This window comes from Tricharina praecox (assembly GCF_024521635.1).
Source record: "Tricharina praecox strain CBS 144465 chromosome Unknown BZA05scaffold_9, whole genome shotgun sequence".
Lineage (NCBI taxonomy): Eukaryota > Fungi > Ascomycota > Pezizomycetes > Pezizales > Pyronemataceae > Tricharina > Tricharina praecox.
In genome coordinates this window covers 834775-860797 of record NW_026250411.1, presented here as the reverse complement: position 1 = coordinate 860797, position 26023 = coordinate 834775, and the positions used below count along the sequence as shown (strand labels likewise).

At 54.2% G+C, this 26023-nt stretch overlaps 7 protein-coding genes and 1 non-coding gene across 8 annotated transcripts; 7 read left to right on the top strand and 1 right to left on the bottom strand.

The window, feature by feature from the left end:
• Positions 1-69: 69 nt before the first annotated feature.
• BZA05DRAFT_275056 (uncharacterized protein) lies at positions 70-699 on the top strand. The gene has a single exon (XM_051480264.1). It carries the CDS (start codon positions 211-213, stop codon positions 586-588), a length of 378 nt encoding a protein of 125 aa, XP_051340486.1. The 5' UTR covers positions 70-210; the 3' UTR covers positions 589-699.
• Positions 700-7571: 6872 nt separating this feature from the next.
• BZA05DRAFT_274900 (uncharacterized protein) lies at positions 7572-8478 on the top strand. The gene is made up of 2 exons (XM_051480262.1): positions 7572-8085; positions 8142-8478. The coding sequence occupies exons 1-2, from the start codon at positions 7800-7802 to the stop codon at positions 8321-8323; spliced, it is 468 nt and encodes a 155-aa protein (XP_051340485.1). The 5' UTR covers positions 7572-7799; the 3' UTR covers positions 8324-8478.
• A 3649-nt stretch (positions 8479-12127) lies between these two features.
• On the top strand, positions 12128-13265 carry BZA05DRAFT_274887 (uncharacterized protein). The gene is made up of 2 exons (XM_051480261.1): positions 12128-12958; positions 13047-13265. Exons 1-2 carry the CDS (start codon positions 12265-12267, stop codon positions 13193-13195), a joined length of 843 nt encoding a protein of 280 aa, XP_051340484.1. The 5' UTR covers positions 12128-12264; the 3' UTR covers positions 13196-13265.
• Positions 13266-13398: 133 nt separating this feature from the next.
• On the top strand, positions 13399-13502 carry BZA05DRAFT_t147. The gene has a single exon. It is a non-coding gene; the product is annotated as a tRNA-Phe (tRNA).
• A 4482-nt stretch (positions 13503-17984) lies between these two features.
• On the bottom strand, positions 17985-18444 carry BZA05DRAFT_395147 (uncharacterized protein). The gene has a single exon (XM_051483407.1). The coding sequence runs from the start codon at positions 18267-18269 to the stop codon at positions 18024-18026; it is 246 nt and encodes an 81-aa protein (XP_051340483.1). The 5' UTR covers positions 18270-18444; the 3' UTR covers positions 17985-18023.
• A 1003-nt stretch (positions 18445-19447) lies between these two features.
• Positions 19448-20820, top strand: BZA05DRAFT_274850 (uncharacterized protein). The gene has a single exon (XM_051480259.1). It carries the CDS (start codon positions 19571-19573, stop codon positions 20642-20644), a length of 1074 nt encoding a protein of 357 aa, XP_051340482.1. The 5' UTR covers positions 19448-19570; the 3' UTR covers positions 20645-20820.
• BZA05DRAFT_274856 (uncharacterized protein) lies at positions 20756-21368 on the top strand. Its single transcript, XM_051480260.1, has one exon. It carries the CDS (start codon positions 20997-20999, stop codon positions 21327-21329), a length of 333 nt encoding a protein of 110 aa, XP_051340481.1. The 5' UTR covers positions 20756-20996; the 3' UTR covers positions 21330-21368.
• Positions 21369-21890: 522 nt separating this feature from the next.
• BZA05DRAFT_352116 (50S ribosomal protein L30e-like protein) lies at positions 21891-23264 on the top strand. The gene is made up of 2 exons (XM_051481308.1): positions 21891-22427; positions 22543-23264. The coding sequence occupies exons 1-2, from the start codon at positions 22088-22090 to the stop codon at positions 22917-22919; spliced, it is 717 nt and encodes a 238-aa protein (XP_051340480.1). The 5' UTR covers positions 21891-22087; the 3' UTR covers positions 22920-23264.
• The last annotated feature ends 2759 nt before the right edge of the window (positions 23265-26023 follow it).

Below are 26023 nucleotides of genomic sequence, written 5' to 3'. Positions count from 1 at the left end.
TCGTCTTTGCTTTACTTGTTGCGGTACGGGTCGAGTTCTCTCCTCGTGGCTGCTGTGTACATTCACATTCGTTGTTGCATACCTAACGGGGTTCAATTATTTATTTTTTGCATGGGGGTGGGGGGGATCGGATATCTTTTTTTTTGGTTTCACGTTCCGCGTTCCGTTTCTTCCTCTTCTTCTTCTTCTTGTTACTAACTTTGTAACTGCATGACGGGAATGGGGTTCAAGGGGTCCTGTTTTTATTTGTTTTCCTTCGAATATCTCGGTCTACTTGGTTTCCTCTTTTGTTCTTTTCTTGTTTTTGGTTGGAAAGTGGTTGGAAAGCCTGTCTGTCTGTCTGTGGCCATGTCTGTGTCTGTCTTAAGATGTCTGTGTCTGTGTCTGTGTCTGTGTTTTCCGATGGGGGTGGGAGTCGGCGCGGAGCTCCATCATACCTACTTGCTTTCGATTATTTTACGGCGTACAATACATACCGTACCGTTTCATTTCGTTTCTTCTCGGTCATATACCGGTACCGGTATCCCTACGTACGAGCTGCATGGAGTGCATGTTGTATGTAGTGTGCGTACGATACGAAGTACCTAGAGTACCTATACCTCTTGTTTGTATATACAGAGCGGAATATATCCTGAAGAACGAAACCAAAGAAGAAGCAAAAGCAAAACTCTGTGCATAAACCGTGAGCATGGACCGGGGCAGTGGGGAGAGCTGGGGAGGGGAGGGGAGGGGCGGATGGGGCTGCGTGCGTGGGCTGGTGCATCGTCATACAGAGAGAAAAGAGAGCAAGCAGCAAGCAGCAGGGCAGGCAGCTGGGCAGGCAGGTGATCACGCACCTCACCTCACCCTCCGCACCGCGCGACGCAACAGTGCTGTGCTGGGGACTGGGGACTGTGCTGGGGACTGGGGACTGTGCTGGGGACTGTGGATGTGGACTGTGGGGTGCAGCGATACTTTTTACTTTTTTTGGGAGGGGGGGTTTGGGTTTCGCATCTATGTAGCTGCACCATTGCCGCAGTTGAGCAGTAGTTACTCTAGATGGGAGTAGGGTAGAGGAGAGGAGAGGTGAGTGTTTGTTTTTTGCTCTTGTTGGGTTGGGTTCTTGTTGGGTTCTAACTTTCTTTCTTGCCTTGCCTTGTGCTTGTGCTTTTTGGGGGGAGATGTGGTTGTGGGGATGTGGTTGTGGGGTGTTGCTCTGGTTCTGGTTCTGGTTTTGTTCTGGTTCTGGTTCAGGTCCTGGTTGTAGCGGTCCAGTCCGGTCTGGGGGAGGTGAGAGGTGGGAAGTGGGAACTTGGAAGTGCGAGGTGCGAGGGGGGGAGTTGAGGCCTTGAAATCATCGTGAGATTTACCTACGGACCTACGGTAGGTACTACGTACTCTGGAGTCTATGTAGAGCCTAGAGTCTATAGCAGAAGACCTTGGTTTCTGCCAGTGGATAGTGCTATAGGTGGTACTCTGCTACTGGTACCGGTATTCTGCTGTTCTACCCAGGTAACTACAAGTCGACTACGGACACGCAACTCCACAACTCCAGAGTCCACACGACCGACACACGACCGACACACGACACACGACATCGTGACTTCACCAGTGCCCGCGCCAGCACCAGAACCTGCACAAGCACCAGCGCTTGTCCGCCCGCCCGCCCGCCCCCCGGCCCGGTAGATGGAGAGCACAGCTCGCTGGACCTAAACAGAGCCGGAGCTGGACCTGGAACTCACGATGCACCCCCCGTCGCCTCTCCGCCCCCGCCTCCCTAGAGTACCCCCAGCAGCAGCAGGGGCAGCACGACGACCGCGGTGGGCAAGTATGTAGGCACGTAAGCAACCACGGTACATACGGTGCATACCATACATACCTGCCATACACATCGAGCAAGTATACACGCACGCACGTACGTACATAATTGCCTCAACTGAAAACCACCGACATTCGCTTCACGACTACATACGACGGCAGCGACGACTACAACGGTGGTAGACGAGCGTCCATCTCAGCCTGGGGAAAAGGAAAACGAACGGGAAAAGGAAAGGAGAGGAAAAGAAACGGAGAGGAAAACAAAAAAAATGCCGATGCACGAAGAAACGTAGAACGTCAACCCCACTGCCGCTGGGTGTTGTGCTTGTAGTCCGGGTTGTGCTTGATGTTAAGGATCGGATGAACGTGAGCAAAAGAAACGATGTTCCACAATGTTTATCGCCTGGCCGTCCGTTCGTCCAAACTACACGGATGAAACGGATGACACGGATAGGTGGATAGGTGGATGGATAGCTATCCCGCACCCGCACACACCCACAAATATCTACACACCGCACACCCGCACGCATACACATCCACACACGCGCGAAAAGAAGGCAGCAGGCAGAAAAGCAAAATCGGTGTGTATCTACATATATCTAGTACAGTTATGCTAGTACGTGCGGTACATATCCGCTCGCGGACTGTACTAACGATAGTTGCTATAGTTGCTGGTGCATAAGGTGTCTGTATGCTGTATCTGTATGCTGTATCAGTGTCTGTGGAGTCTGTCTGCGAGTCTGAGGCGCGCGCGCGGGGGAGAGGCGGAAAAACGAACGATACCCCCCCCCCCCCCCCCTGGTACACAGATGCTTTCTTTTGATCGAGGAGAACCGAAAACAGTGCTGCAGAATCCAGATTGCAGAATCCAGAATCTAGATTGCGGGGCGGGGGGAGGATCTGGCCAGCGGCCAGTAGCCATAGCGTCAAGACTCGAGAGGAGAGGGGGGGGATTGGCGAACTGTCCAATCGGCACGGCTTGGAGCTTCAGAGCCTCAGAGCGGTGAGAACTTAGAACTTCTTTGAAGGCGAGGTGAGGTGAGGCGATGGGCTACCGTCTACCTATGCCTACCTCCCTACCTATGAAGTCACCATGCGGAGTGTTCTACTAGGTAGAGTGGTAGGTAGTACCTCCAGCTGCTGAGCCCAGGCCAGACGGTCAAAGTCGGAGACGCTGATGGCCGTAGGCCCGTACGTAGTTACGAGCTGTACTCTAGATACCTACTCTACGTGCGAGTACTCTATACAAAAAGCAAGTCGAGCTCTTTTTCATGGGGGCGGGGCGGGGGGAAAGGGAAAGACGGAACCATGGGTGGTGATGATGATGATGATGTCCGGCCGGCCCGAGGATTCCATCCCATGTATGTGTCTACCGTATGCCTAGATATTCCACGTCGCATAGAGTAGAGCCTCCGCGGCAATCCATAAGCTGAGCGAGCGCTCCGCTCGCCAGCCACGGGTTTAAGCGTGCGTGTCTAAGTGATGGATGAATCCATAGAGTAAAGTAGAGTACGGACGGGAGACTGGGGTGGGGTTAGCCGGACCGGTACTACTCTATGTTACTCTACCCATCATACCCAGGTAGGTTTGTAGGTGGTAAGTAGGTCTCACCAAGTAACTGGTTGGCGGTTCGAATCCAGGCCCTCTCGCTTGAGTCTCACTTTCACGAATGACGAAGGGGTCGGAGTCGGGGCCAGGAGCCAGGGCCAGGGGAGCAGGGAGGCAACGGACGGAGGGGAGACGTCCGTCCGTGATTCTCACGATACCACAGTTCCGACCAATCGCGTGGTGGGAGGCGGTAGATAGGAGAGATACCGGTAGTATACGTAGAGTGCTCTAGGTATAGTACTCTACCTCTACGGTATCCTGTCCTGTAAGCGAACGGGGCGGAGGGCCTGGCTGGGGAGGGGGGAGGGGGCAAACACCACACGGACGACAACTCACGATAGTAGTTTTTTTTCTCTCTCTCTTTCTTTTCTTTTTCTATTCTTGTAGTTGTTGGGGGCGAGAAGCAGAAAGAGCAGGCCCATGGGTGAGAGCCTGAGAGGGCGAACGAACGAACGAACGAGCCAGCCGGCCAGCCAGCCAGACAGACAGCCAGACGGGTGCGTCCGTTTCTGTGAGCTGTGCAGAATATGTATGTGTGTATGTAGGAGAAAAAGTGTAAATAGCATATGCTATGCTATGCTATGCACCCCAGATTATCACGACGCGAGGCCGACAGCCAGCTGCCATCCAGCAAGCCAACCAGCCAGCCAGAAGTCCTCTATTTCCCTCAATCGATCCAACTGAATTTTTTATTCTGATTCGAATGCTACTTCATATCATGCCCGCTGTTGTGCTTTTTCCTCCTTTCGAAAACAACCGTGCCCGTTGCGATCCGAAACTGTGGGGTAATAGCCATAGGCAAGTAAATTTCGTAAATAGCTGTGTTTGACAAAACAAACAACACAACACACGCGAACAAAAGGAAAGAAGAAAGGACAAAGGCAGAGGCAAAAAAAAAGACAGAGGCACAGGTAGAGCCAGAGAGAGAGAGCCCACCGAATGATGGCGAGGTTCCCTTCCGGAACACACACCCCACAACCACAAGGGTTCGTCGCCGGCGATTGGGTTGGGTCGTCGTGTGTGTGTGTGGGTTTTGCTGCCTGCGCGGGAAATTTGAGACCAAGCTGCTTACGCTTGTGCAGGCAGAAAAGAAAAGAAAAGAAAGGAAAGAGGCCAAGGAGGGAATGGAGGGAGAGAGAGAGGGAGGGCGCAGGCAGACAGACAGGAAGACAGAAGAGGTGAGAAACATGCAGCCATGGGATCATCGGCAGGGCACGTTGCTCGCTCGAGATCCTGCCTTCTTCTGCCTTTCTCACCCTCTACTATCGGGGGCTCCTTCTCGGACCACCTTCCTTCCTATCTGTGATACGGTACGGTAGGTAAGTACTCAGTTATTCGCCTAAACTCCCTATCCTCCTTGTCCCTGCGAATGCGAACATAATCGTTCCGCGGACGGATAGATACGAACATCGACCAGGTATCTTCGTACACTACTACCTACTGAGTTAGTTATACCTATCAGCTCCGCGGACGGGTCGGTCCTAGCTGGATAGTTAGTGCAAAGAGAGAAGGAAGCAAGCGCACTGCTGTTCGTGGGGCTCGGGAGTTGTTCTCCTCTGTGCCGGAAGAACGCGGCGGTGGTGGCGCCAAGGCACATACATACCTCCAGAGTCTCGGATGTGGATGGACGATATGTCGAATGCTGGTACATAGCAGCAGCAGAGGACGAAAGTGTGGGGAAATTTCCCGAAGGCGGCCACGGTGGGTGGGACCGACTGCTACATACACACTCGGGTGCCATCCCTCCTTCCATGGGACCGTGCAGTGCGCGCGTCCATCGCCGAACAGCAATTGGAATATCGCAAATGCAGCCCGGTTGTATCGTATGGGGGGCATAGGTATTCTGGCGGCGCCATTGATGGTATCGTATGGGGGGCTGTAACTATTCTGTCCAGTGTCCAGTCCATTAATCGTAATTAGCGCTCAAGTCCACGCCGACCGACCAGCGCAGTTCACCACCGGTGGCCACTGGCCAATGAGCCCAGGGCATGGCATGGGGGGAGGGCTCCTGTCCTAGCACGACGAAGTCCTGCCCTCCAAGAGTGGGGAAAGAGATGAAGTCGGCATGATCATCAGGCATTCGAAATCCGAGTTGCCCCTTGTTGCCGCTGCAGCGCCCCCCGCGCTACCTCTCTCACTCTTTCTCTCTCTCTCTCTCTCTCTCTCGACTGAACAGAGATCCCACCGCGCATTTCCATCTGCATCTCGCCGGAAAGAAGTGTTCGATACCTAGAAAACCTACGTGCGGCTTTACATACCGTCTCCACCGACGCCCCGCGCGTTGGCTGCTACCTACGGACCTATCGTATGGTGTACCAACATATGTATCATAGGAAGTCTGTCTGTCTCTCGTCCCATACCTGCATGCCATGCCATGCCATCTCCAACTATGGAAACTTAGAATAGCATGACTGCGGAGGGCGGGGGTTGCGGTGATACCTGTGGATCATACGACGGCGGCCGAAATGGTGGGGCACTCATGGGCATGGGCACCTGCGGCGGTGGAATGGGTGGTTCGTGGAATACATATGAAAATATGTACCTGGAAGTTTGATGGATACGAGACGACTTGTAGGTATGTATGTTCCCATGTACCTCAAGTCCCAGGACTTATATCGATGTACCTTTGTATCGAATCTCGATATCGCCGGTATTTTCTACTAATAGGAGAATGGGTACGGGCTGCTTACCTTAGCTACCATTTAGCTACTATTTCCCCGGCGTGCACACTGCACACCGCACGACCGATGGCTTTGCCTTTCGCAACCATGTGTGCAGCGTGCTGGCCCATGAAGCAAGGCTCGCTGCCGCTTTCAAGCGCACTGCGCCAACCGAACGACCGACCTCGAGGACACAGCTTCCGCGTTTACTATGAGTAAGTACGGTACCGCATATATCTAGGCAACGCACCGACGTTGGCAAGCTGTGCTCACGTACGCATGGAGCGCCGGGACTCCGACGAGTGGTGGTATGTAATATACCGGTGGGTAACTATCACTGGAGAGATTTTGGATACGAGTGTCGGAGCGCCAGCTTTTCTTTTACATAATCGGTCGACGTCTGAGTTCAGTCCTAGGTTTAACTGAGTACTACCGTATAACAACTACTGTGTATGGCAGTAGATGTCGCTCCCAGTCTTACGATCAACTGAGTACATACCTAAATTTTACCTACTCTACCCCTCGTTTCTTCACCGTCCCAGTTGCTGATCTTACTTTTCTACCTACACTAGGTCCTGGTCTGACAGGGGATCAAATCATCAAAACCGACGTGGGCGTGAATCCGAGATATCTGGACTGACTCCGCGGAGCTCCTGACCCGAGAACAGAAGAGAAGAACGCATCTGACACATAATTATGATACTCTAGGTACGTGCCTCGTCGTCGTCGTCGTCCTTCTCCCCCTTCGCCTCTACATCACTCGCTGTAGTGCTCGGCAACGACGGTTCAACGGTTCAACGTTTCGTCCCAATTGTTTGTACTCAGACATACATACATACATATCGCCCATGCCCCCCCCTACATATTTATGCAGTGGACGATGCGCCGGATCCACTCGTGAGTCGTACTGCTTCAGAGTTCAGGCTCCGCGGGGAGGGTGGGGTGCTAGACGAGGATGTCCACAGTCTGATGAGGTGAGGCCTGAAAATTACTTACATGATACATCACATTTGTCTGGTGATCCAACATCCACCATCCATCATCCCGCGGCCATGCTGCCATTCTGCCATGCATCCACGTTGGATATGACAGGTAGAGTATCATTTCTACATACAAGGTAGTACATGCCACGGCCGGTTACTGTGCTAACTAAACGCGATGATCGTTTGCATACATACGGACACGATCACCACTTTTTTCCGTGTGTGCCATTTTCCTAACTCGTCGTTTGCCGCGTTTAGAGGATGCGGACTTGCTTGGGTGGGTAAGCAAGTCCTTGGCTTTCGGATGGTGCTCTACACATTCAGTAGAGGTCCTCCAAGCCGGCCGGCTGGGTGTTTTTATTTATTTAATCATGAGCTGACAAGCTGTGGGGCACTGGGGCTCGCAGAATACGAGTGCTTGGACGCGTACATAGCACCGGTACCACCGGTAGGACGCCCCTCAAAGAAGCAGGATTCTTCTTTGGCCGGTCCGGCGAATTCTGTAAGAGAGATCAGAGTTCCCCCAGCGTGCCGATCGAACTTTCGCAACCCAACCCGCCAAGGCACTCCCTGCCCCTCCACCCCGACCCCCCCTGAGGGGGGACCAGCACATGGAAACTCGCTCGCTCGACCGTGACACGGGATCTCGGATCAATCGCCTCGCCTCCCCCCCCTCGTCCTCCTCGCCCCTCTCACCACGTCGCGACCTGAACTCTGAAGTCGGTCGCGAACAGTCTGCGAATGGGTATGCATGTATGTTTGGGTGATGCAGGCCGCAAAGCACGGACACCCAGGAAGCGACAGAATCGATAAATTCGCTACCGATCGTTGTCGAGTGCAGCTGCGGGCCTGCGGCTGGCTGGCTGGAGAAGTCTCAACGCATACCACTCTACATAGCATAGCAACATTCGACATTCGACATTCGTTCGGATTGTCCAATCGAGACTCGAGAGGATGTTGGTTTCCAACCGCTCGGGCTTGGGTTGGTTCGCTGCAAGTCGGTGTGGGGTGGGGAGGGGGGAGGAGCGATCTTGCTGGTGCTGTGCTGAGCAGGAAACCACCAACTTTAGAGTACCGTAGCTAACTAATGCAGGCTGTGACGTCGTCATCCAGGGTCCTCCTCCTCAACTGCAGAATTCTTTTTTTTTCTTTCTTCTTTTTTTCTTTTTTCTTTTCTTTCCCTTGCTGTATACAAATCATGCAGCGATACTCGAGATTCAGACAACCAGGGATGTCATGACGATTTTCCTGTTCTCGTACGCTTCTCGAGCGTAACGAGTGTCGCGATCGCTTCCCGCAACTACTCAATCAAGACTTCGGAGGCAGGGACCGAGCCCGGGCGGTGTGGAGAAAGGAAATACCGGATTGGCTTGCAGCGAAAATCAGCCCTGAGGACCGTTAGTTGAGGAAAAATATACACAAAATCTTCGGGGGGGAGGGGGGAAAGCGCAGAGGGAATTCGATCGGGCAAAGTGCGACCGAACCTGATTAGCTGTTGACGGTCACTACGGTATTAACTAGAGTGGCAGGTAGCGGTCCAACAAACAACATTAACGACAACGACAACAACGAAGGATGGCATTACTCATGGATCATGATGCAATGGCACAGCATCGGGTCGGATTCGTTTGCCGCCGCCGCTTTACTTCGGTCTCGAACTGCCTCTGCCTCCTTTGTGGGAATTCCCATTAACCATGGCATGGGTATCGAGAACTGCCCCCGCTGCAGACCGACCCTGTGTTCTGCTTGATCCACGGCAAAGTTCTCGATTAACTACGGAATCGGTACGGTACGGTACTCTGCCTTATCTATGAGATTTTGATAGCAGCGAATTTAAGGTGTGCTGCTTCATGCTGAATGGACGACCAGGTTCGCACCGGAATGGCTGACGGCTCGATGCAGCGCAGAGAGAGGGGAAATACCTATCGATGGTATGCCGTTGATCGGGCTATCCACTCTATACCACTTACACCGATTGATGGTATGTTTGGCGAAGCCGTCGGTGTCCGGACGCACCATGCATATTACAATGCCGCAGCGCGTCATTGACGGTCCCTCTAGAGAGGAGAACAAATGTGATGGCTTCCTACTCCTCCCCTTCAGTGGATGGACACGCTGATCGCCCTTAATAGGTGGGGAGGGGTTGGGAGGGGATCGGTTCCCCCGCCGTGATGCCACCACCACCACGCCACCCACTGCCACCACCATGACCACCACTACCACCACCGCTGCCGAGAAGGCTACTCTCCATAAGCCCCTATGCCACTTCATTCCTTCCCCTAGTAATCCTTCCAAATACCGTACCTAGCGGCCCGGATAGAAATGTTCCGCTGACTTTGTCAACACGGTGAACGAAGGTCAAAGACCGGACCTCTGCCGCGGTGGGGGCTTCACTTCCACTAGGTACTCATGCACTTCTGCCGAGCAAAAGTTCGGCGCAAATTTTTACCCGTGGTTCACGGCTTCTTTCGATACATACCAACTGACAGTGGTAACGAGATGCGAGCGGGGCCATGCTCTTGCAAATCTCCCCCAGGCTTCGGAATCACATGCTGTCGGAGCGTTTGTAAGGGGCCTACCTCCCGTCTAAAGGAAGCCACCTCCCAGCGGGGTCATGCTCTGATATGCTTGCTGGCCAAGTCATAATCAATGTTGTTATATTACAGCCAGGGGACGGTGGTCGATGGGCAGAGTCCGGACCTTGCCTTCGCCGATGCCATCGGTGACTTGAGGAGTGGGGGGATGGGTGTATGGCAACTTGCGGACCATTCCCTTCGATTGCGGGCAGTACCTCCAAAGTACTTGGTCGCTTGTCTCGAGGAGTATATGACAGATGGCTTGGAACACTACCCGCATCTACTCGAAACACTATAAACCCACCCTAAGATCATCGGTTTGGGAGTTGAGGGATATCGATGCCTTCGCGGCGGCAGTTATGGGCGACGATGGGAACTTAGCGCTACCGCGCCGCCGCCACTAGCTGGAACGAAACTAACAGCACCCAGAGGTGGGTTAAGCGCCACTAACCAGAGACGACATTCTTCGTCGAGAGAACATCGTCGTCCCGTACCTACTAAGTGCGGACTGGGAATGGGCTTTGGCGACGGGACTGATGATTACTGCGTTTCGCTACGGACAACGATGCAGGCACCTCACAGGATCATTCACGTCCGTTTATACATCTACATACCTATCACTGGCGAACTTTTGGAGGGAAGGACACTACCTAGCTTCTTTGCAGCCCGTCTCGTCCTCCTCAGTGATCGATACCGACAATGGACAGCTAGGAATGATTTCCCCAGTTGGAAGACGTTCTTCCAGCAGGAATCAGCAGTAGATGACCACGAGGTTCGGGGGTCCTTGTGAATAAGCGCTATCAAATCGATTGATTCGAGTGGTTGAATTTGTTTTCCCAGCGCGCCCCATTGATTTCGACACATTCGCCATTCGCATTCTAGGCTCCGTTGGATTTATGCTAACCTGCCTACTCCGATCTTGGATGGGACGATTGCAGACTGAATCGTCGTGGGCAAAGATAAAGGACTGAGACGGACGATTTCACGAGACTACCTATTGGTTCTCCACAGTCTGGACGGATGGATCATGGCTCGGAGTCCTGGAAGAAAGGGATAATAGGGTTCGCGATAGTTCGACCAAGGCGTCTCAGGCGTCGCACAATAACGGGCGTCGGCACTCAAATGGGTCCAGGGCTTCGAATACCAGCACTGGACGACCGCAGGGGCCTGTGGTGACAAAACCTATCTGATGCCGCTGTTTCCCCTGCTAGCTCATGGTCGCGGAAGATACTCGTTGACAGCGGTGTGGACGGATGTTTGCGATGGCAAACATGATGAAACGGATGGAGATGCACTCCAACCCGACCCCGCAACTCGTGGGTGAGTGACACTGAGTGCACTTATAGCTCCATGCCAATATCAAACCGTACACATTATATCTCGTCCATTCTCGATAACGGGTGTTTCGCCTCGCGATTGGAGGCGCTGACAGCAGCCCTTGCTTGATGGTTCTCTTTTAGTGCGGTTGTCCCCCGAGTCTCGAGACCATGTGGCCCGGCTGTCCTGTGACTCGATGAACAACGACGGACGCCCGCGAGGCAGATGAACGTCGGTGAATTCCGGTGCTACATGGAATTCTATTTTGCTAGATACTTCAATCGAAGAACCAGCCACGAGTTCCGGGAGCACTTTTCTTCCGGCTGCAAGTATCCTGGTTGCCGACTTAGAGCATCAAACCGCACTCGGCAACCCGAAATTTTGACATTCTGCCGGGAAGAATGTCTCACCTGCCCCACCACCCCACCACCCCACCATACAAACAGGCCAGAGCTAAGCGGAGGTTTATCTCGAGTCTTGCACCCTGGCTCCCCGTTCGCCTGCCGCCACGGCATCGACTTCCCCAGACTCCTACCCCACCTAGGCTCCACGTTGGCACACTACGGATATCTGCAGTGGGATTGATAGGATGAGATGGGACGAGACGGGATGAGACGGAATGCATGTTTCAGCTACCTACCCCACTACTTACATCATCAATATCGTGGGATATTGGTGGTGCCTTGGTGGTACTTCTTGTCAGAGTTGGGCGGCCGGAATGTCTCGACGGTCGCAGAAATGCTGGAAGAGTTGCGCGTTCGGACTCTGGAATGTCTCGATGACGGTCGCAGCAATTCTGGCAGTCCACAGCAATGCTGGCGGACAATGTATCAGCGCACATCGTCATCGGTATGCTATCCCATGATCTATGGGAGGGACTCGAGATCCTGTATATAGAGGACCTCCGGTCCGGGGAGATTGCACCGTAATTGAACATCATAAGCATCGAGATTGTCTTTTTATCCAACACTTTTACATGGGAATTCCTTCGACGTTCAGAACCGGGGGCTGGCTTCCGGTGGCCTTGTCGATGTGATGGAAGTACCATTGGGTCATTTTTAGGGTTGGCATTCGATGCGTCATTCAAGACTCGAGGAACAATGGAAGTCGCGTTTTACGGCCGAGGATAGCAGCAAAGAGCAAACTACATACCACTCGGCTTGCAAACACGACGTACTGTAAGTGAAGGTATAGGAGTGCATCTGGCTGACGAGGGCGGGAGAAAGGAAGGATGGGGGGAAACGGCATATAAATGTAACCCCACCAGCGATTATCTCGCTGTCGAGTCGGCCACCCACAGCCAGTCCAAAAAGTCAGATACCTATGGCCCGCACCAAATCGCCGCCATCCAAGTACCACCGACCGCAACCATCAACCTACACCCTCCTCGGCCTCTCCCACATCATCCTGCTTACCCGCACACTAACCTCGACCTCGCACGCCCTCTCCTCGGCAATCTCCACACTACAAGCACTCCCACTCCACCAGCCCATACCCTTAACAATCCAATCCCTCACATCCCACATGTCCCGGCAGATCAGCTCGCTACACGCGCTCGGGCTCTCGCCGCACCTGTTTCCGCGCACGGCACGGGAGCAGGCGCACTTCTGGGCGGACGATTTCGCAGCCGAGCTAGCAGGCTACCAGGGGCGGCTCGAGGGGTTACTACAGGAGCGCGAGGATGCGAAGTGGGTGCTGGAGTTGTTTACGAAGTTTGATCGCGGCGGCGAGGGGACGCAGTTGGCCGTGGGAAGGGCGGAGTGGGCGGATCTGGTCGAAGAGGTAATGGATGATGTACTCGAGGAACGGTATCATACCGCTGAGGAGCTGGAGCTAGGGGTGGATGGGAATGGGAATGGGAGCGCCGAGGATGCAGCGGGGTTCAGGGCGCGGACCGTTGAGACGGATGGGAGCGCACAGGGAGCGCACGATCTAGGCCAGGTGGAGGAGATTACCGACGACGCGATTAATACCCTCCAGCTGCTGGCGGAGGGATACACCGCATGGTTCTTCGGCCGTAAGTCCTCCCCTCCTCCCCTTCACCCCATCTCCACTCCTCTCCTCCTCCCTCACAGTCGTGCTGATGCATACATTTATGCACGTAGTAGCGCAGGACGCGACCGATGCCTGCACGGGAAAAGGAATGGAGCTGGACTGGGACTCGTGGCAGCTGGTGCGAGCGCAGTGGACGATTTCCGGGCTGAGCTCGGACGAGTGCATGCGGATATCGATGCGCGAAGCGGCGGCGTTTTGAGGAATTCCTATCCATTACTCGAGTTAACCCACATGTGTCTATCCGTAGTGTAATTATTGTCTTCCATGATCACCCATAATCCAGAGATGAGATATCAGATATCAGAACCGAATACCTGTGCGTGACTGGCTGGCAGACAGCTGTATTTGTGCCATCGCATAGGTTAACTCATAAGTGTACAGCTGACGTTTCACACACAAGTAGCACCAATAGCTCAGTTGGGAGAGCGTCAGACTGAAGCGATTCGGTTCAATTCCATTAATCCGGGGTAATCTGAAGGTCACCCGTTCAATCCGGGTTTGGTGCATCAATTCTTTTTTGTTTTGCTTCCATGCTGGAAATACAGCAGCTAGCCGTACTGTGACCGAGATCGAGCACGGGGGGTTTCTGTGGCCAGCGCTGCTGGTAAGGCTTGCTGGGTCGAACTGGTCCATGGACATTGGGCAGTGGTAGATAGAGCAGTGGATTCATGGGTATCACTCGTATGTGGGTGTGGCGCAGGGTTTATGCACGACTGGAATTGCCTATATAGCACCGTTGTGTGGAGTGTGGAGGTGGTTGGCCACGACGCCACATTTATATCACAGTTCACTCCCCGTGATTTGGCTGTTGGCTCGCTGTGAAATGGTTAAATCCAGGACCCAAGTAACAAGTTCCTCTTCGCCATTAATCTACTTATGCTGTCACTGTAGCCTAGGTAGGTATCTTCACGATTGCCTGTACGGGCACGGACCGGTTCAGGCGAACTCGCATGCATAAAACAGATCGACATTTCAACGTATGCATATATACGTCGTATTACAACGTCGAGTCTGACGATTCCTAGCTACATACCGCATGTAAGGGTTTCGGCTCGCAAACTTGGTGCGGATGGGGGATCGTAGAGGTGGCGATGGTAGACGGTGTCTCACTCTTGTCCACGATTGTACGAACCACGGACAGTTGGGTAGGTACATACCTCCAGCTGCGTAACTTGTACCCAGTACCCCATATATACAGTCCTACATAGCAGCAGGTTCCCCCGGCGATAGATACCTAGCGATGCCGATATCGATCGTGTAACACGATAGGTATCGAGTCATCCCACCCTCCGTGCGCCTCGAGTCACAGCTCCCGCCGCTCAGCTGAACTTGAACACACTGCACAGCATGTCTTGGACTCTGGACCGTGGACTGTGGAACGTCCGTCGGTTGGTCGATATCACGCTGGCTGATTAAGTATGTTTCGATCTAATCTTATCGCCGAAACAACAATCAATCAATCGCTTGCCTCACCCGCATCAACAAGTGCAGGGCTTACTCCCCCCCCTCTCCCTCCCTCTCTCCATCCCTCCCTCCATCCCACGCACATGCAGGGTCTGCTGAACATGAACATGAACACGAACTGCTGTATGAAGCAGGAGCAGAGTACTCGGAGGGTGTGGTGAATCCGGGATACGAATTTCGACTCCCCTCGACTCGACACAGTTGCACACCCACCCACCAAGGCCACCCACCGACCCACCCACCGACCCACCCACCCATCTACCCACCCATCAACGGGGTCTCTTGACCCGAATGTTTGGGGCAAACCTTTCTAGGGGGTTACGGCAAAAAGAAAAAGAAAAAAACGAAGTATGATAGCCGCCGTTTCACCTCGCTCCTCGCCGAACACGTGTTGGAGGGCGGGGAAACATATCGAACCCCCCAGGTGGGCATGGCAGGGCATGGGGTACCTACCATCCGCGGTGGAAGGAAACGGCGGGCTGCGGAGAAGTGGGGTATCTGGATAGGGCGAGCTCTTACTCTAAGGTAGCGCAACGTCTTTCCCCCACTCCCCCCGATCTCCGCGCCCGCCTGGAGGTTCGGCCTGCCAGATGAAGAAGAATCAGAACAAGGAGACGGCAGTAGCACAGGGCTCAACTGTGCAGAGTGCAGGCAGCGTGCATGTTTTTCACCCACATATATACACACATACATAAGTCGGTTTCGACTCTCGAGCCGGTGGGCAGGGCAGAGATTTCGAACTCGGACTCGGACTCGGACTGGAGACTACGCTGCACAGGGCACTTTGGCTCCTGTGGCCTGTGCGTGGGCGTGGACGGGGGCGCTTCCGAAACGCACCCCCCGTCAAACCTCCAGAGGCTAGGGTAGATACGCGAGCTGCATCCTGACATTCCTGGTTGTGGTAACGTCCATCCCGCCAGCGGCCAAACCCCTCCTCCTCACGCCACCACCACCACCACCACCACCACCACCACCACCACCACCACCGACAGCAACGCCGCAACTACATATGTACTCGAGTACAGCAGGCACCGTTTCGACGCGGTCCTCAGCGGGGGTATGGTGTGTACTCTATTCGTCTCGAAGGATCTCGGGCTAGATTACCCGATGTGTCGTGATTCGTGCTGAGGGAGGAGTCGGGCCTGGTGACTGGGTGACTGGGTGACTGGGTGACTGATCGAGAAGTTGAACGATTCCGGCATACTTTCTTTCCACGACGAGTCTCGGATCTCGAGTCGCCATCTGCGTTGTCGGACTGTTCCTACTCTAGGTGCTCTAGATAACTACCGGTTGGCGGCCGAGGAGCACTGGTACACACATAAGCATGGACCCCGACGATCATTGCCAGGGATTGACAATCAACGGTTAGTAATACCTACTAGTATGTAGGCGTGAACATCTGCTCCTGCTTCGTCTCTTCGACTCTTCGACTCTTCGGCTCTTTGAGCCCTGCAGACTACCGGTATGTACTTTATGGGCACTGGGCAGTGCGGGCAGTCCCGGCAGTGCGGGCAGTCCCGGCAGTGCGGTCAATGGTTATCCCCGCGGAAGACGGAAACTTGGGGCTCCAAGTGAGATCCGAACCAATCACGAAGGGAAGCAAGCAGGAGGGTATGCATACATCCCCAGGGAAAACGGAAACTTGGGCTCTCCGGTCCACTGTGTACAGTCATTCGGAACTCCAAGTGAGATTCGAACCGATCACGAAGGCAAGCGGTGGGAAGGGTACATCAACCGTGACATGTATCTCCCAGCGAGAAGAAAAAAGAGACAGCTTGGGCGCAGCAAAACAAATCATCCTTATAAATAAGGCACCTCCCACGGGGCAAGGTTGACTACGTGCGCCAATTTTGGCCCTTCAAGGCTTCAATCCTCCAAGATTCGACGGACATTCCATACAGCTTCTTTTATATACCTGCATAAATAACGTATCTGCGTCGGCGCGATAGAGCGGCGTTATGTAGAGAGTTCATGCTCTGGAGTAGCCAGGTCGTTGATAGGTCCTTGACGGGGGGCTTGATGACTTATTTGTTTCTCTCATGCGTATGTACATACCGCATACCACATACCGTAGGTATTGTGCGATCGTTGGCGTGAAGTTAACTCGTTCAAACTTCAAAGTCGTGTCGCGATAAGTACTGGGTAGCTATAGGTGGTATGTAATGTAGTACTCGATCGCGACTCACCGTCTTATCGTGTGAAGCGCGGCTGTCCACATGAACTGGCCGTGTGGGATGGGATGCACGCTCCCGTCTGGGGCCCCACAAATTAGTCCGCGGGGGATACGGTATGTATGTAAGACTTGTCAGTAGTTATCGGTCCCCATGTTCTCCACCCACGGACCAGCACTCTATGTACTCTATGTACTCAATGGGGTGCCTGAGTACATACATAGCGGTTCTATCCATCTTGCTTTCCCCTCTCCATAGGTACCCAAGTTCCAACGAGACCGATCTATGTATGTACCAGCACAGTACCACGGCGCCTGGAGTGCATGGAAAAAGCGTACATATCTACAGGATGGCTTATCCCGAAGCGGCGGCGGTGGACGGCGGTGGGCGGCACGAGCATTCCAGAGTGAGCAGACACATCACCATGTAGAGTGTGGCATGGGTGTGTACGACATAGTAGCCACAGCGCAACGAAGGCTCTGCTCTGCTGTTCACCCTGAGATTTCCCGAATGTGTAGCGCTTGTGATTGCCGCGCGCGGCTACTAAGTAGGTTTGTACTGTAGGTAGCACGCCATAGGGTCTGCTGCGTCGGCCACCCACCATGGGGCATCTCTCCGGACCGCCCACAGCCCGTTGTTTCCTTCCAGCCACGAGCACCTCCAGACGCTCCCCCCGATTAGCCCCATCGACTTACCGAGGATCGATGTCGTGACTGTGTGTGTGTGGTTCGGAACCGCAGGGGGTGAGTGGGTGGGTGGTGGACTCTCTCTCTCAAGGAGGAGGAGGAGGAGGAGGAGTCCTCAGGAGGAGTCTAGCCACGGCCGCGTCCTGATTCCTCTTCGCCCGTATGCATCTCATCGCACTGCAGCTCTAGAGCGGGAGCTGCACTGCAGACTCTGTACGTACTCATGTAGGTATTTTCCCACCCCCAGTCCAACAGCCTACCTATTGCGGCGTTTTTCCAGCTTCCGTCGTTCCTGTGGAGGGGCGTTGCGACAGGTACCGTACGGTACGGTGCGGTTTGTTCTGATGCTTGGCCTTTTTTCCAACGTCAGACAGACTGACAGACCTTGGACGAGAAAAGTCCGATCGGAGCGCGCCACCGGGGTCCTCTCGATTCTGTTTGGCTGGCGGTCGCAGCTTCTCATTTCCAGATTTCCACCAAGGCTTTCTTCTCTCCACCTTCCGTTGGCCACATATTCAGGCAACTATGTAGATTGATACCTGCTCTACTATAGCAAACACGAGGTCCGAAGGGCTAGAGACGAATCATCGCGCCTTTCTTTGCATTCTGGTCCAGTAGATATTCATTCCCCGTATACGGTGAGAGAAGTTGATCGTCGCTGTGTGTGCTGAACTCAACTGCCCGGCCAAGGGGGACGGACATGCATTCAGGGTCCGCCCTGCAACTTCGCCTCTGTGAAGTCTCCCCTTATGGCATGTTTTTTTCCTTCTTGGCCGTCGTGACGGGCCCGCGTGCGCCACGGGTCCATGCTCTCTCTGTCTCTCTGTCTCGCTCTCTCTCTCGCGTTCTCTCTCCCGTGGACAGGCCAGGAGCACTTGTCCACTCCCCCCCACTGCCCAGCAACTCTATCGATCACCGCCAACCAACACCAACAACCGCCGAATAGACTCATTCACTGGTCAGGAGATTACGGTAGTCATTCCACGGAAAAGGAATAACAGAAAGGAGCCACTCGGCAAGGCAAGAGCAGAGAAGAGGACGGATATACTCTTGTATTAGAAGAGCTTTGAATTCTACCAGAGTCAGCAGGGGGAAGAGAAAGAAAAAGAAGCACGAGCACGCACACGCCCCCCCCCCCCCCCCCACCACCACCACCTACAAGGTACTACTACTACATCCTCCTCGTCTTCCTCGTCTTCCTCGTCCTACTCCTCGTCCTCCTCCTACTCCTCGTCCTCCCATATCTTCCGGCAAGACAAGACTCACCGCGCGGAATCCCCTCCATCACGCATATCTTCAACTCTCGCGCGGCCTCCCTTCGGTTTGCTCGATCGCCATAGTTATCCTCATCACGTACACAGCCCCATCTCAGCCACTGCCGTCGCTTCGTTCGACCGCTATTCGTCAACACACGGGTTTGTTTGTCTGTTGGGCGGCGCTGCACGCACTACATCCTCCAGAGGCTCGGGTGTCACTCCAACCAACCAACAGGCACGTCACTCTATTGCGCTGCCTCAAACAACCTGGACCGAAGCAACGCCCGTCGGCATATCTACGAGACGAGACGTATATCCGCGCAACCTTCCGCCCTACGCAGACTACGGACTGCATCGGTCAGTCAGAACAGCAAAAGTCGAGACCGCACCGCAGCTCATCGTTGGGAAGCATTTAGTTGCCGCCCCCTCCCCCCCCGCGCTCTCTTGCTTTTTCGATTCGATTCGAACTCTGAGTTACCTACTCCAGCTACCCTCTACCACTCTACCCCCCTAGAGCTGGAAAAGGTTCAGTATCCGGACCTGAGCGTCATTCTCTCCATCTTTCTCCTTGTTTGCGCGCAACTGTGCAGGCCTGGCCCCCCCCTCCGAAGCCAACCAGCGCCAACCATACTATACCTACTCTACAACTAAACCCCCCCCCCCCCTCCCCTCCCCATCCCCACCCCCAACCGAGCCTGAGAGCGAACGAGAACAGAAGCGCCCGTGAAACCGAACCCCCGAACGCCACCATACGAACTCTGGCCTTTCAGATACCTCCTACCCAAGTAGAGTACCTTACTTACTCTACGTTCTTAACCACCTTCTATCCTTCCATCGTCGACAAAGCAAAAAATAAATAAAAATACATACTCTCACCTCCCCCCTCATCATCGATAATCACCGCCCATTACGTGCGGCTGCATTGTACGCACTATACAGAACTCCCTCTCATCCAGGAACCACACTACTCTCGTCCAAAACGAACATTCGTGCAGCGATGCCTCACTCAACTTGCTTTTCGTCCCCCCCTCCGCCAATCCCCGAGGCGAAGCCGTTGCCGCCGGCTGCTCGCCCGTCTCCATTGGCTGTACGCCCATCCCAGATGGACTTCCCTGCTTCGCTCAAATCCTCTCCCCGATCACCAATCAAACCGCCCCGCGCAGCATCGCCTCCAAGGAAACGCTTCTTCGTAACGACTCGAGGACACGGCCGATCCAAGTCTGCGTCCGCGACGATGACCTTCCCCCCCTCATACATCCCATCGCTCGCCCCACCATCGCCAACACCCACAATCCCCCGACGTCGGCGAGAATACGCCCCCCCGTTACTTCGCTCCACGAGCTTGCCGCTGGTTATCCCCGAGGGTAAAATCCAACTGGCACTCACCATGACTCCACCAACTCCCACAACACCACCCGCAACTCACCGTAGCTCCTTCCTCGTCGGCGTACCGCGGAGTGCATCGCCAACTCGCGTCTATGCCAGCTCTCTGACGCCAGCAGGCGCCAGGAACGGCTACTACCCTGGATCGTCGTTCTCGCCTAGAGCTCCGAGCCCACCGTCGTTCCTCGTGAACGAGATGATGTACCCACCGTCCGCTTCGTCGTCGTCGCCAAGCACGCCCACTTCCATCCGATCGCGGTCGCCCTCGATATCGAGTCTCGAGACGATACCCGATTCGCCCGATGCCGAGCAGGAGGCCGTCGAGGCGGAATTGAGGGAAGCGATGGAGCGCAAGGCGGCGAAATTGGAGAATGAGGACGAGGACGACGGTAGCCCCAGTCGGCGGCGGCGGAGTGTCGATTTCGATCGGGGGCTGCCAAGGTGGGGTGCTGCCGACAAGCGCAAACGGTGGAGTGTCTGCGGAGGCGAGAAGAGGGGCGATCTGGATCTGGAGACCATCTGGGAGGAAGCGCTGAATTCGGCCGAAGCCAACCATAACAACATCATGGCCCACCGCGACGAATCTTCCGATGAAGATGACGAGCGCGAGGATGAGGACGAGGAGGAAGACGAGATCGATGACAACGAAAACGCTCTCGAAGATGAAGAAGAAGAGGAGGAAGAATAGTCGCTTTCTCGTGTCAACACACTCAGACCTCGACCCATAGGGCTGCTGCCTTTGTCGGAGCGATCCTTGTCTTCTACACACCCATTTGATTCTATCGATTATCTACTTTACGTACCCCGAGCGGGTTGGACGAGGGGGGTCTTTGTTGGCTTGGGTGCTTAGGGTACCAAGTACACAAGTACTCGAAACGCGGGTTTTTGTTTTCCACGCGTTACGGAGTTTGTTTTCGTACTCTCATTTATGCTGACGGTCGGCTGTGTTTTGATTTTGATACCTTTGCTGCTTTGCAGATGTCGATCACGAATACCCCCGCCTCATCATCGGAATCGTTTATGATATTTTTACTCTTCACATGTTTTTATTTTATCAGTATGGGGGCATGCATCATCATCACCGTTGGGACGGGGTTTGTTTTTTGTTTTTGACGGGCTATTTTTTGTTCTTTTTTTTAACGGAGTTCTGCGCCAGCCCTCGTTGTGGTGTTTCTGTCTTATCTGTTCGGTCTGTCGTTCCCGCACGTGGTTGTGTTTTTTCTTTCTCTTTTTGGTTCGGCTCTGCAAACTGGGAACTTGGGGTTTTTTATATTTCTATGAGAAGCCCATGCGGGCATGAGTATTATCTTTGTTTTTTTGCGTTTACCTCTGTTGTTATTCCTCAGTCAACTATGGGTACTTGGGCAACATAATCAAGCTTGTAACCTACATATCATACCTATGCCCCACTGCTCTACCAACCATCACGAGAGAAGGGATTCTGTCTGTCTCATTGTCCATCATCATCATAGTTACAAGGTGATATGAGATTCACATGATTATTTGCGTCTCCGTCTCGCTTCGCATCGTGAAACGGCCACGTCAATAATTGCAGGCACGGAAAAGTTAGGGGGATTGCATTGCATCGTGTACAGGGTGGTTTCGATGCATGGGCTGGGCCGCTGGGCTGGATGGCTGGATGGCTGGCTGGGTGGCGGGCTGGTGATGAAACCTTTGGTGATGTCGGGAACTGTCTTATGCAAGTGCTCAAGTGCTCAAGTACGGTGAGTACGGTAAGGATCCAAGTTACCGGTACATATCCTCTCTATATCGAATGGGCGGTCCGGAGTTTCCCTTAAGAGGCATGTGCTCTGTCGCAACGTTGCTTGCAAGAGTGCGAATCGATGCAGCAGCGACTGAGCCACCCACCAGGGCGGAGCCGCAACTGGGGACTGGGGACTGGGGGACTGGGGACGGGCCAAGCCACGCGCTAGCGCGGACCTGGCAAAAAAAGCTAACTAGAGCGGACCGCAGGCGTCGAAAGTTTTTTGCGACAGATCCCAACGTCAACCCACCACCACCGCTCGTCCACCAACCAACCAACCAAAAGCACTCGCGACTCCTTCCACCCGCACTCTTCCCTCGACCCGCCCACTCACCCACCCACACACACTTACACACAATCGCAGCAATGGCCAAAGAGCGCAAGGAGAAGAAGGAGAAGAAGGACAAGTCCGCGAAACTCGAGGACCCAGTCTCGGACGGCTCCAACCGTGTGAGCAAGAAGGACAAGAAGGAGAAGAAGGAGAAGAAGAGCAGCAAGGCGGCGGCTGTGACTGCCGACGCGGCGTCCGCACTGCTCGACGCCCTCGAGAAGAAGTCTGAGGTCTCGGTCGAGGTCAGGGGCGTCGCTGAGTCCGTCGATGTCGTCGGTGCCGTGCCGCAAATTCACGACGAGCTCATCGTCCCCTTCGCGCAGCCTCTTGCCAATGAGAAGGCTACGAAGAAGGTGCTCAAGTGTGTCAAGAAGGGTACGTGATCCCCTCCCGTGCGAGTGGTGGGTGGATGTGTGGATTGGGGGAGGAATGCGGGGGAGGAATGCGGGGTCAATTCGTTGCTTTATGTGCGTGCTGACGTTTTTTTCAGGCGCGAAAAACAAGTGTCTCAAGCGCGGCGTGAAGGAGGTAGTAAAAGCTTTGCGCAAGTCGCCCGCGGCGACGGCAGGCACGTCAACGCCGTCGAACGGGCTGGTCGTCCTTGCCGCCGACATCTCGCCCATGGACGTCATCTCGCACATCCCCGTGCTCTGCGAGGACCACGGAATCCCCTACATCTTTGTCTCCAGCCGTGCCGAGCTCGGTGCTGCCGGCGCCACCAAGCGCCCCACTAGTGTCGTCATGGTCATGCCCGGGGCTGGTGCCGGGAAGAAGGGCAAGGAGGTCGCTCCTGAGGAGGGCTTCAAGGAGGCTTACGATGATGCTGTCAAGTTGGTCGAGTCCGCGCAGAAGGCGGTTGTGTATTAATTAATATGTGCTGCCCCCGTGGATTCGTGGATGCCGGATAAAAAATGGAGATGATGATGACATGTGCTGCTGGTGCTGCTGGTGCTGGAGATGGTGGTGGTGGTGGTGGTGGTGGTTTATTTCTGGTTCCTTTTTTTTTCTCTTCATCTTCTTAACCTCTGCTTGGTTTTTTTCTTCTTTTTCTGTTGCGGGTTTTGCAAGTTCGGCTTGATTACATAGGGGCTTGATTATAGTCTTCCGGTTCATTTCGGAGTAGATTTGGGAACAAACAAAACTCCTGAACTTCATAATGGGACCTACCTACCTCAATGGGACGATTCGATATGAAATGTGTTTTGTAGGGTCTACACGTGAATCGTGATCTCTCACTCGACTACTATAGGCAGTTCCATCCACCAATTGTGAGAATCTTCCGAATAATTTTTAGGGGCGACTGGGGGCTGCGGGGGGGATTGAGGTCGGGTTTGAAAGTGGACGAGGAAACGGTGTGTGTATACGGTATTACCATGACCCAGATATGGGTCGCATGCAATCAATGCATCTTCCTCTTCGTCCGTCCGGTCAGTCAATTACGCACGCAGCATCTGGAGTGCTAGAGGGTAAGTATTCACCCCGTATCAATCGCACCCTACTTTTTGCTACTGTAGTAATGAAAGAGATGGAGATATCGGAGGAGCTACATACAAGGCCCTCACTGGCCATCATGATATGTCACTCAATCATGGAAACATGGGCGAGTGAGCTCTAGCATTTTACGCTCCTACTACCGCATAGAGTTACAGTAGACCCACATGATCTCGAGGGAACACACTCTGTTCCGTTTTGTAATGGTAATGCACCCCGGGTGGTGGGTGGCGGGGGCGGGGGACGTGCGGGGGGGGGGGTGGGGTGTGCAGGATCACTCGTTAGAACTTCGAGCACGGTGTGACGATGGTAGCGGTGGTGGTGCTGGTGGTGGTGGTGGTGGTGGTGGTGGTTCCACACGTTCCGCCGATTCCCAGCGGTAGGGAGCAGGAGGGAGCAGGAGGGACTCAGGAGGGCGAACGATGTTGGCACTGGGCCGATAGGATCGCTGTACTGTAGAGCTACTCGCATAGCATAATCGGTCGATTCTTGCGGTGAGCAGCGCGGGAGCAGCAGCACTGGTGCGGACGCGCGGCATTGGATCCGATGAGCAGAAGGGCTTGGAATACCTATACTTTAGGTAATCCATACATCTTACTTACCCATTGAGCCTTGCTCTCCTCCCGGATACCTACCGAGGGAATTGAAGGGACGAGCATGACTTGACACGCGCGGGGTGCGGCGGAGGGCTGTGTCCAGCCTGATCGACGGTGTGACCCGAGTGAGACCAGTTTCTGACGGCATGGGGCGGCTCGCCAAGATTGTGGGACACGACTGGTGCTTGGTGGGACATGACTGGTGCTTGGTTGGACACGACTAGACTTGGGCAGACCTGGGTGGACTTCTCTGTTTTTGAGGCTAGACCTTCCCAGACCTGTTGAGACCAATTGGTTTTGTAGTGATTGTTTCTGTTTGTTGACATCGTCGTCGAGCCAACCTGATGCGGGCGGCCAAACGTTGCGTTTTCGCCGCTCACTCTTATCTAAGGGGGCTCGCCGTTCTCTTCTCGTTTCGATTTCTGTGTCGTGACCGTACGTTTTCCAAGTTTACTGTTGTGTTTCTGCTATTTTCTACAATTGGCAAATCTCGCTTTCAAGAGCAAATCTAGGACACTGGCCAGACGGTCTGGTTTCACATCATGGAATCTGATGTGCAGTGAGATCCGCAATGCTATCGAGCCAACCGCCTTGCGATCCAGGATCACCCTGACATCAGACGAAGACGAGTTCTGGAAGCAGGTTCACAACGAGTCGAACACCTACTTGGCAAACTTCGTGAAGGAGGATAAGTGCTCCATATGTGGGGGCAGGCACGATACGTCTAGATGCAGACGCGGACCTTCGCCCAACTCACAGAAAGGTGAGCGGGACTCCGGCCAGGCCGCACGAAAGACATGAAAGACTGTCCCGCGTGCACCAGTAATCCCTGAGGCAGCAGCAGCAACCAGGGAGGTTCTGGTTGCGACTGCCAGACAAACCTCTAGCTTTTCCAGTGCAGTAAGCCTATTCCAAACCTTATCTACTCGGCCCGTGAGCTCTGTTCCCTGACGGCTTGGTTACCTCGTCGACAGACTCGGACTGACGACCACGGAAGCAATAGGCGGCGCAGTCGCTGGAATACCGTTCCCAGCCACGCTCTCCCAGCTCGAATACTTCATTGGCCTTGGAACCGTCACCTTCTGCTCTACTACGCTCAGCATATCACACCTTTGCAGGATCTAAAGACGGTTCGGCGGTGGAAAAGTCTTGACGGCCACGATGGACCATCGACGAGCATATGGTTACGCGGCGGCAAACTCTGATGAGCGGGTCCGGCGAACTCTGATGAGCGGCCAACTTTGTTCGGCGGCCAACCTTAGGTGGCCTCTCATTATTAAATAGAGGCCTTCGCCGCAGACGATAGGTTTTTCTTCTGTATCAAATAGAATATCATCATCTGTCTACCCGTATATTTCAACAGTTCCTAATGGATGCGAGGCAGAAACTTCCCTTACGCCCGAGCAACGAAGCCCGTTCCGATGGCCCCTCGACGGAATGCCTGTGGCCGCTAGCGGTAGCCTTGCACAACGCTAGGTGTACCAAAACCGCCTATCACTGTCCGGCCCCTTGGTAGCACTCGCCCTCACCCAGATGTTGGTCGCGGCCGGTTGGGTGCCTTACAACGCGATCTCCAGATAGGCTGGGCAATATAACGCAGACTGTATCCGTGTGTTTGCAAGGGGTGGATCCGTCGCTTCACACGGTGTGTCAGCAAACCTTTGCGGCCTGCTCTTCGAGTCCCAGTGACAAGCAAGCCGCCTTCACAATTGAAAAGGAGCTGTTTTCTTTACGAGGGTTGTTGATCAACCTACTGACAGAGCCGCATCATTCGAAGTTTCAGCTCTATCATCGATGAACCTATCAGGCCTACCGACAAGGCAAGAAGCCAGATCACGTGCGCCAAGGCCGGGAAGTGTCAAGCGTGGGCCGTGGGCCGACTCC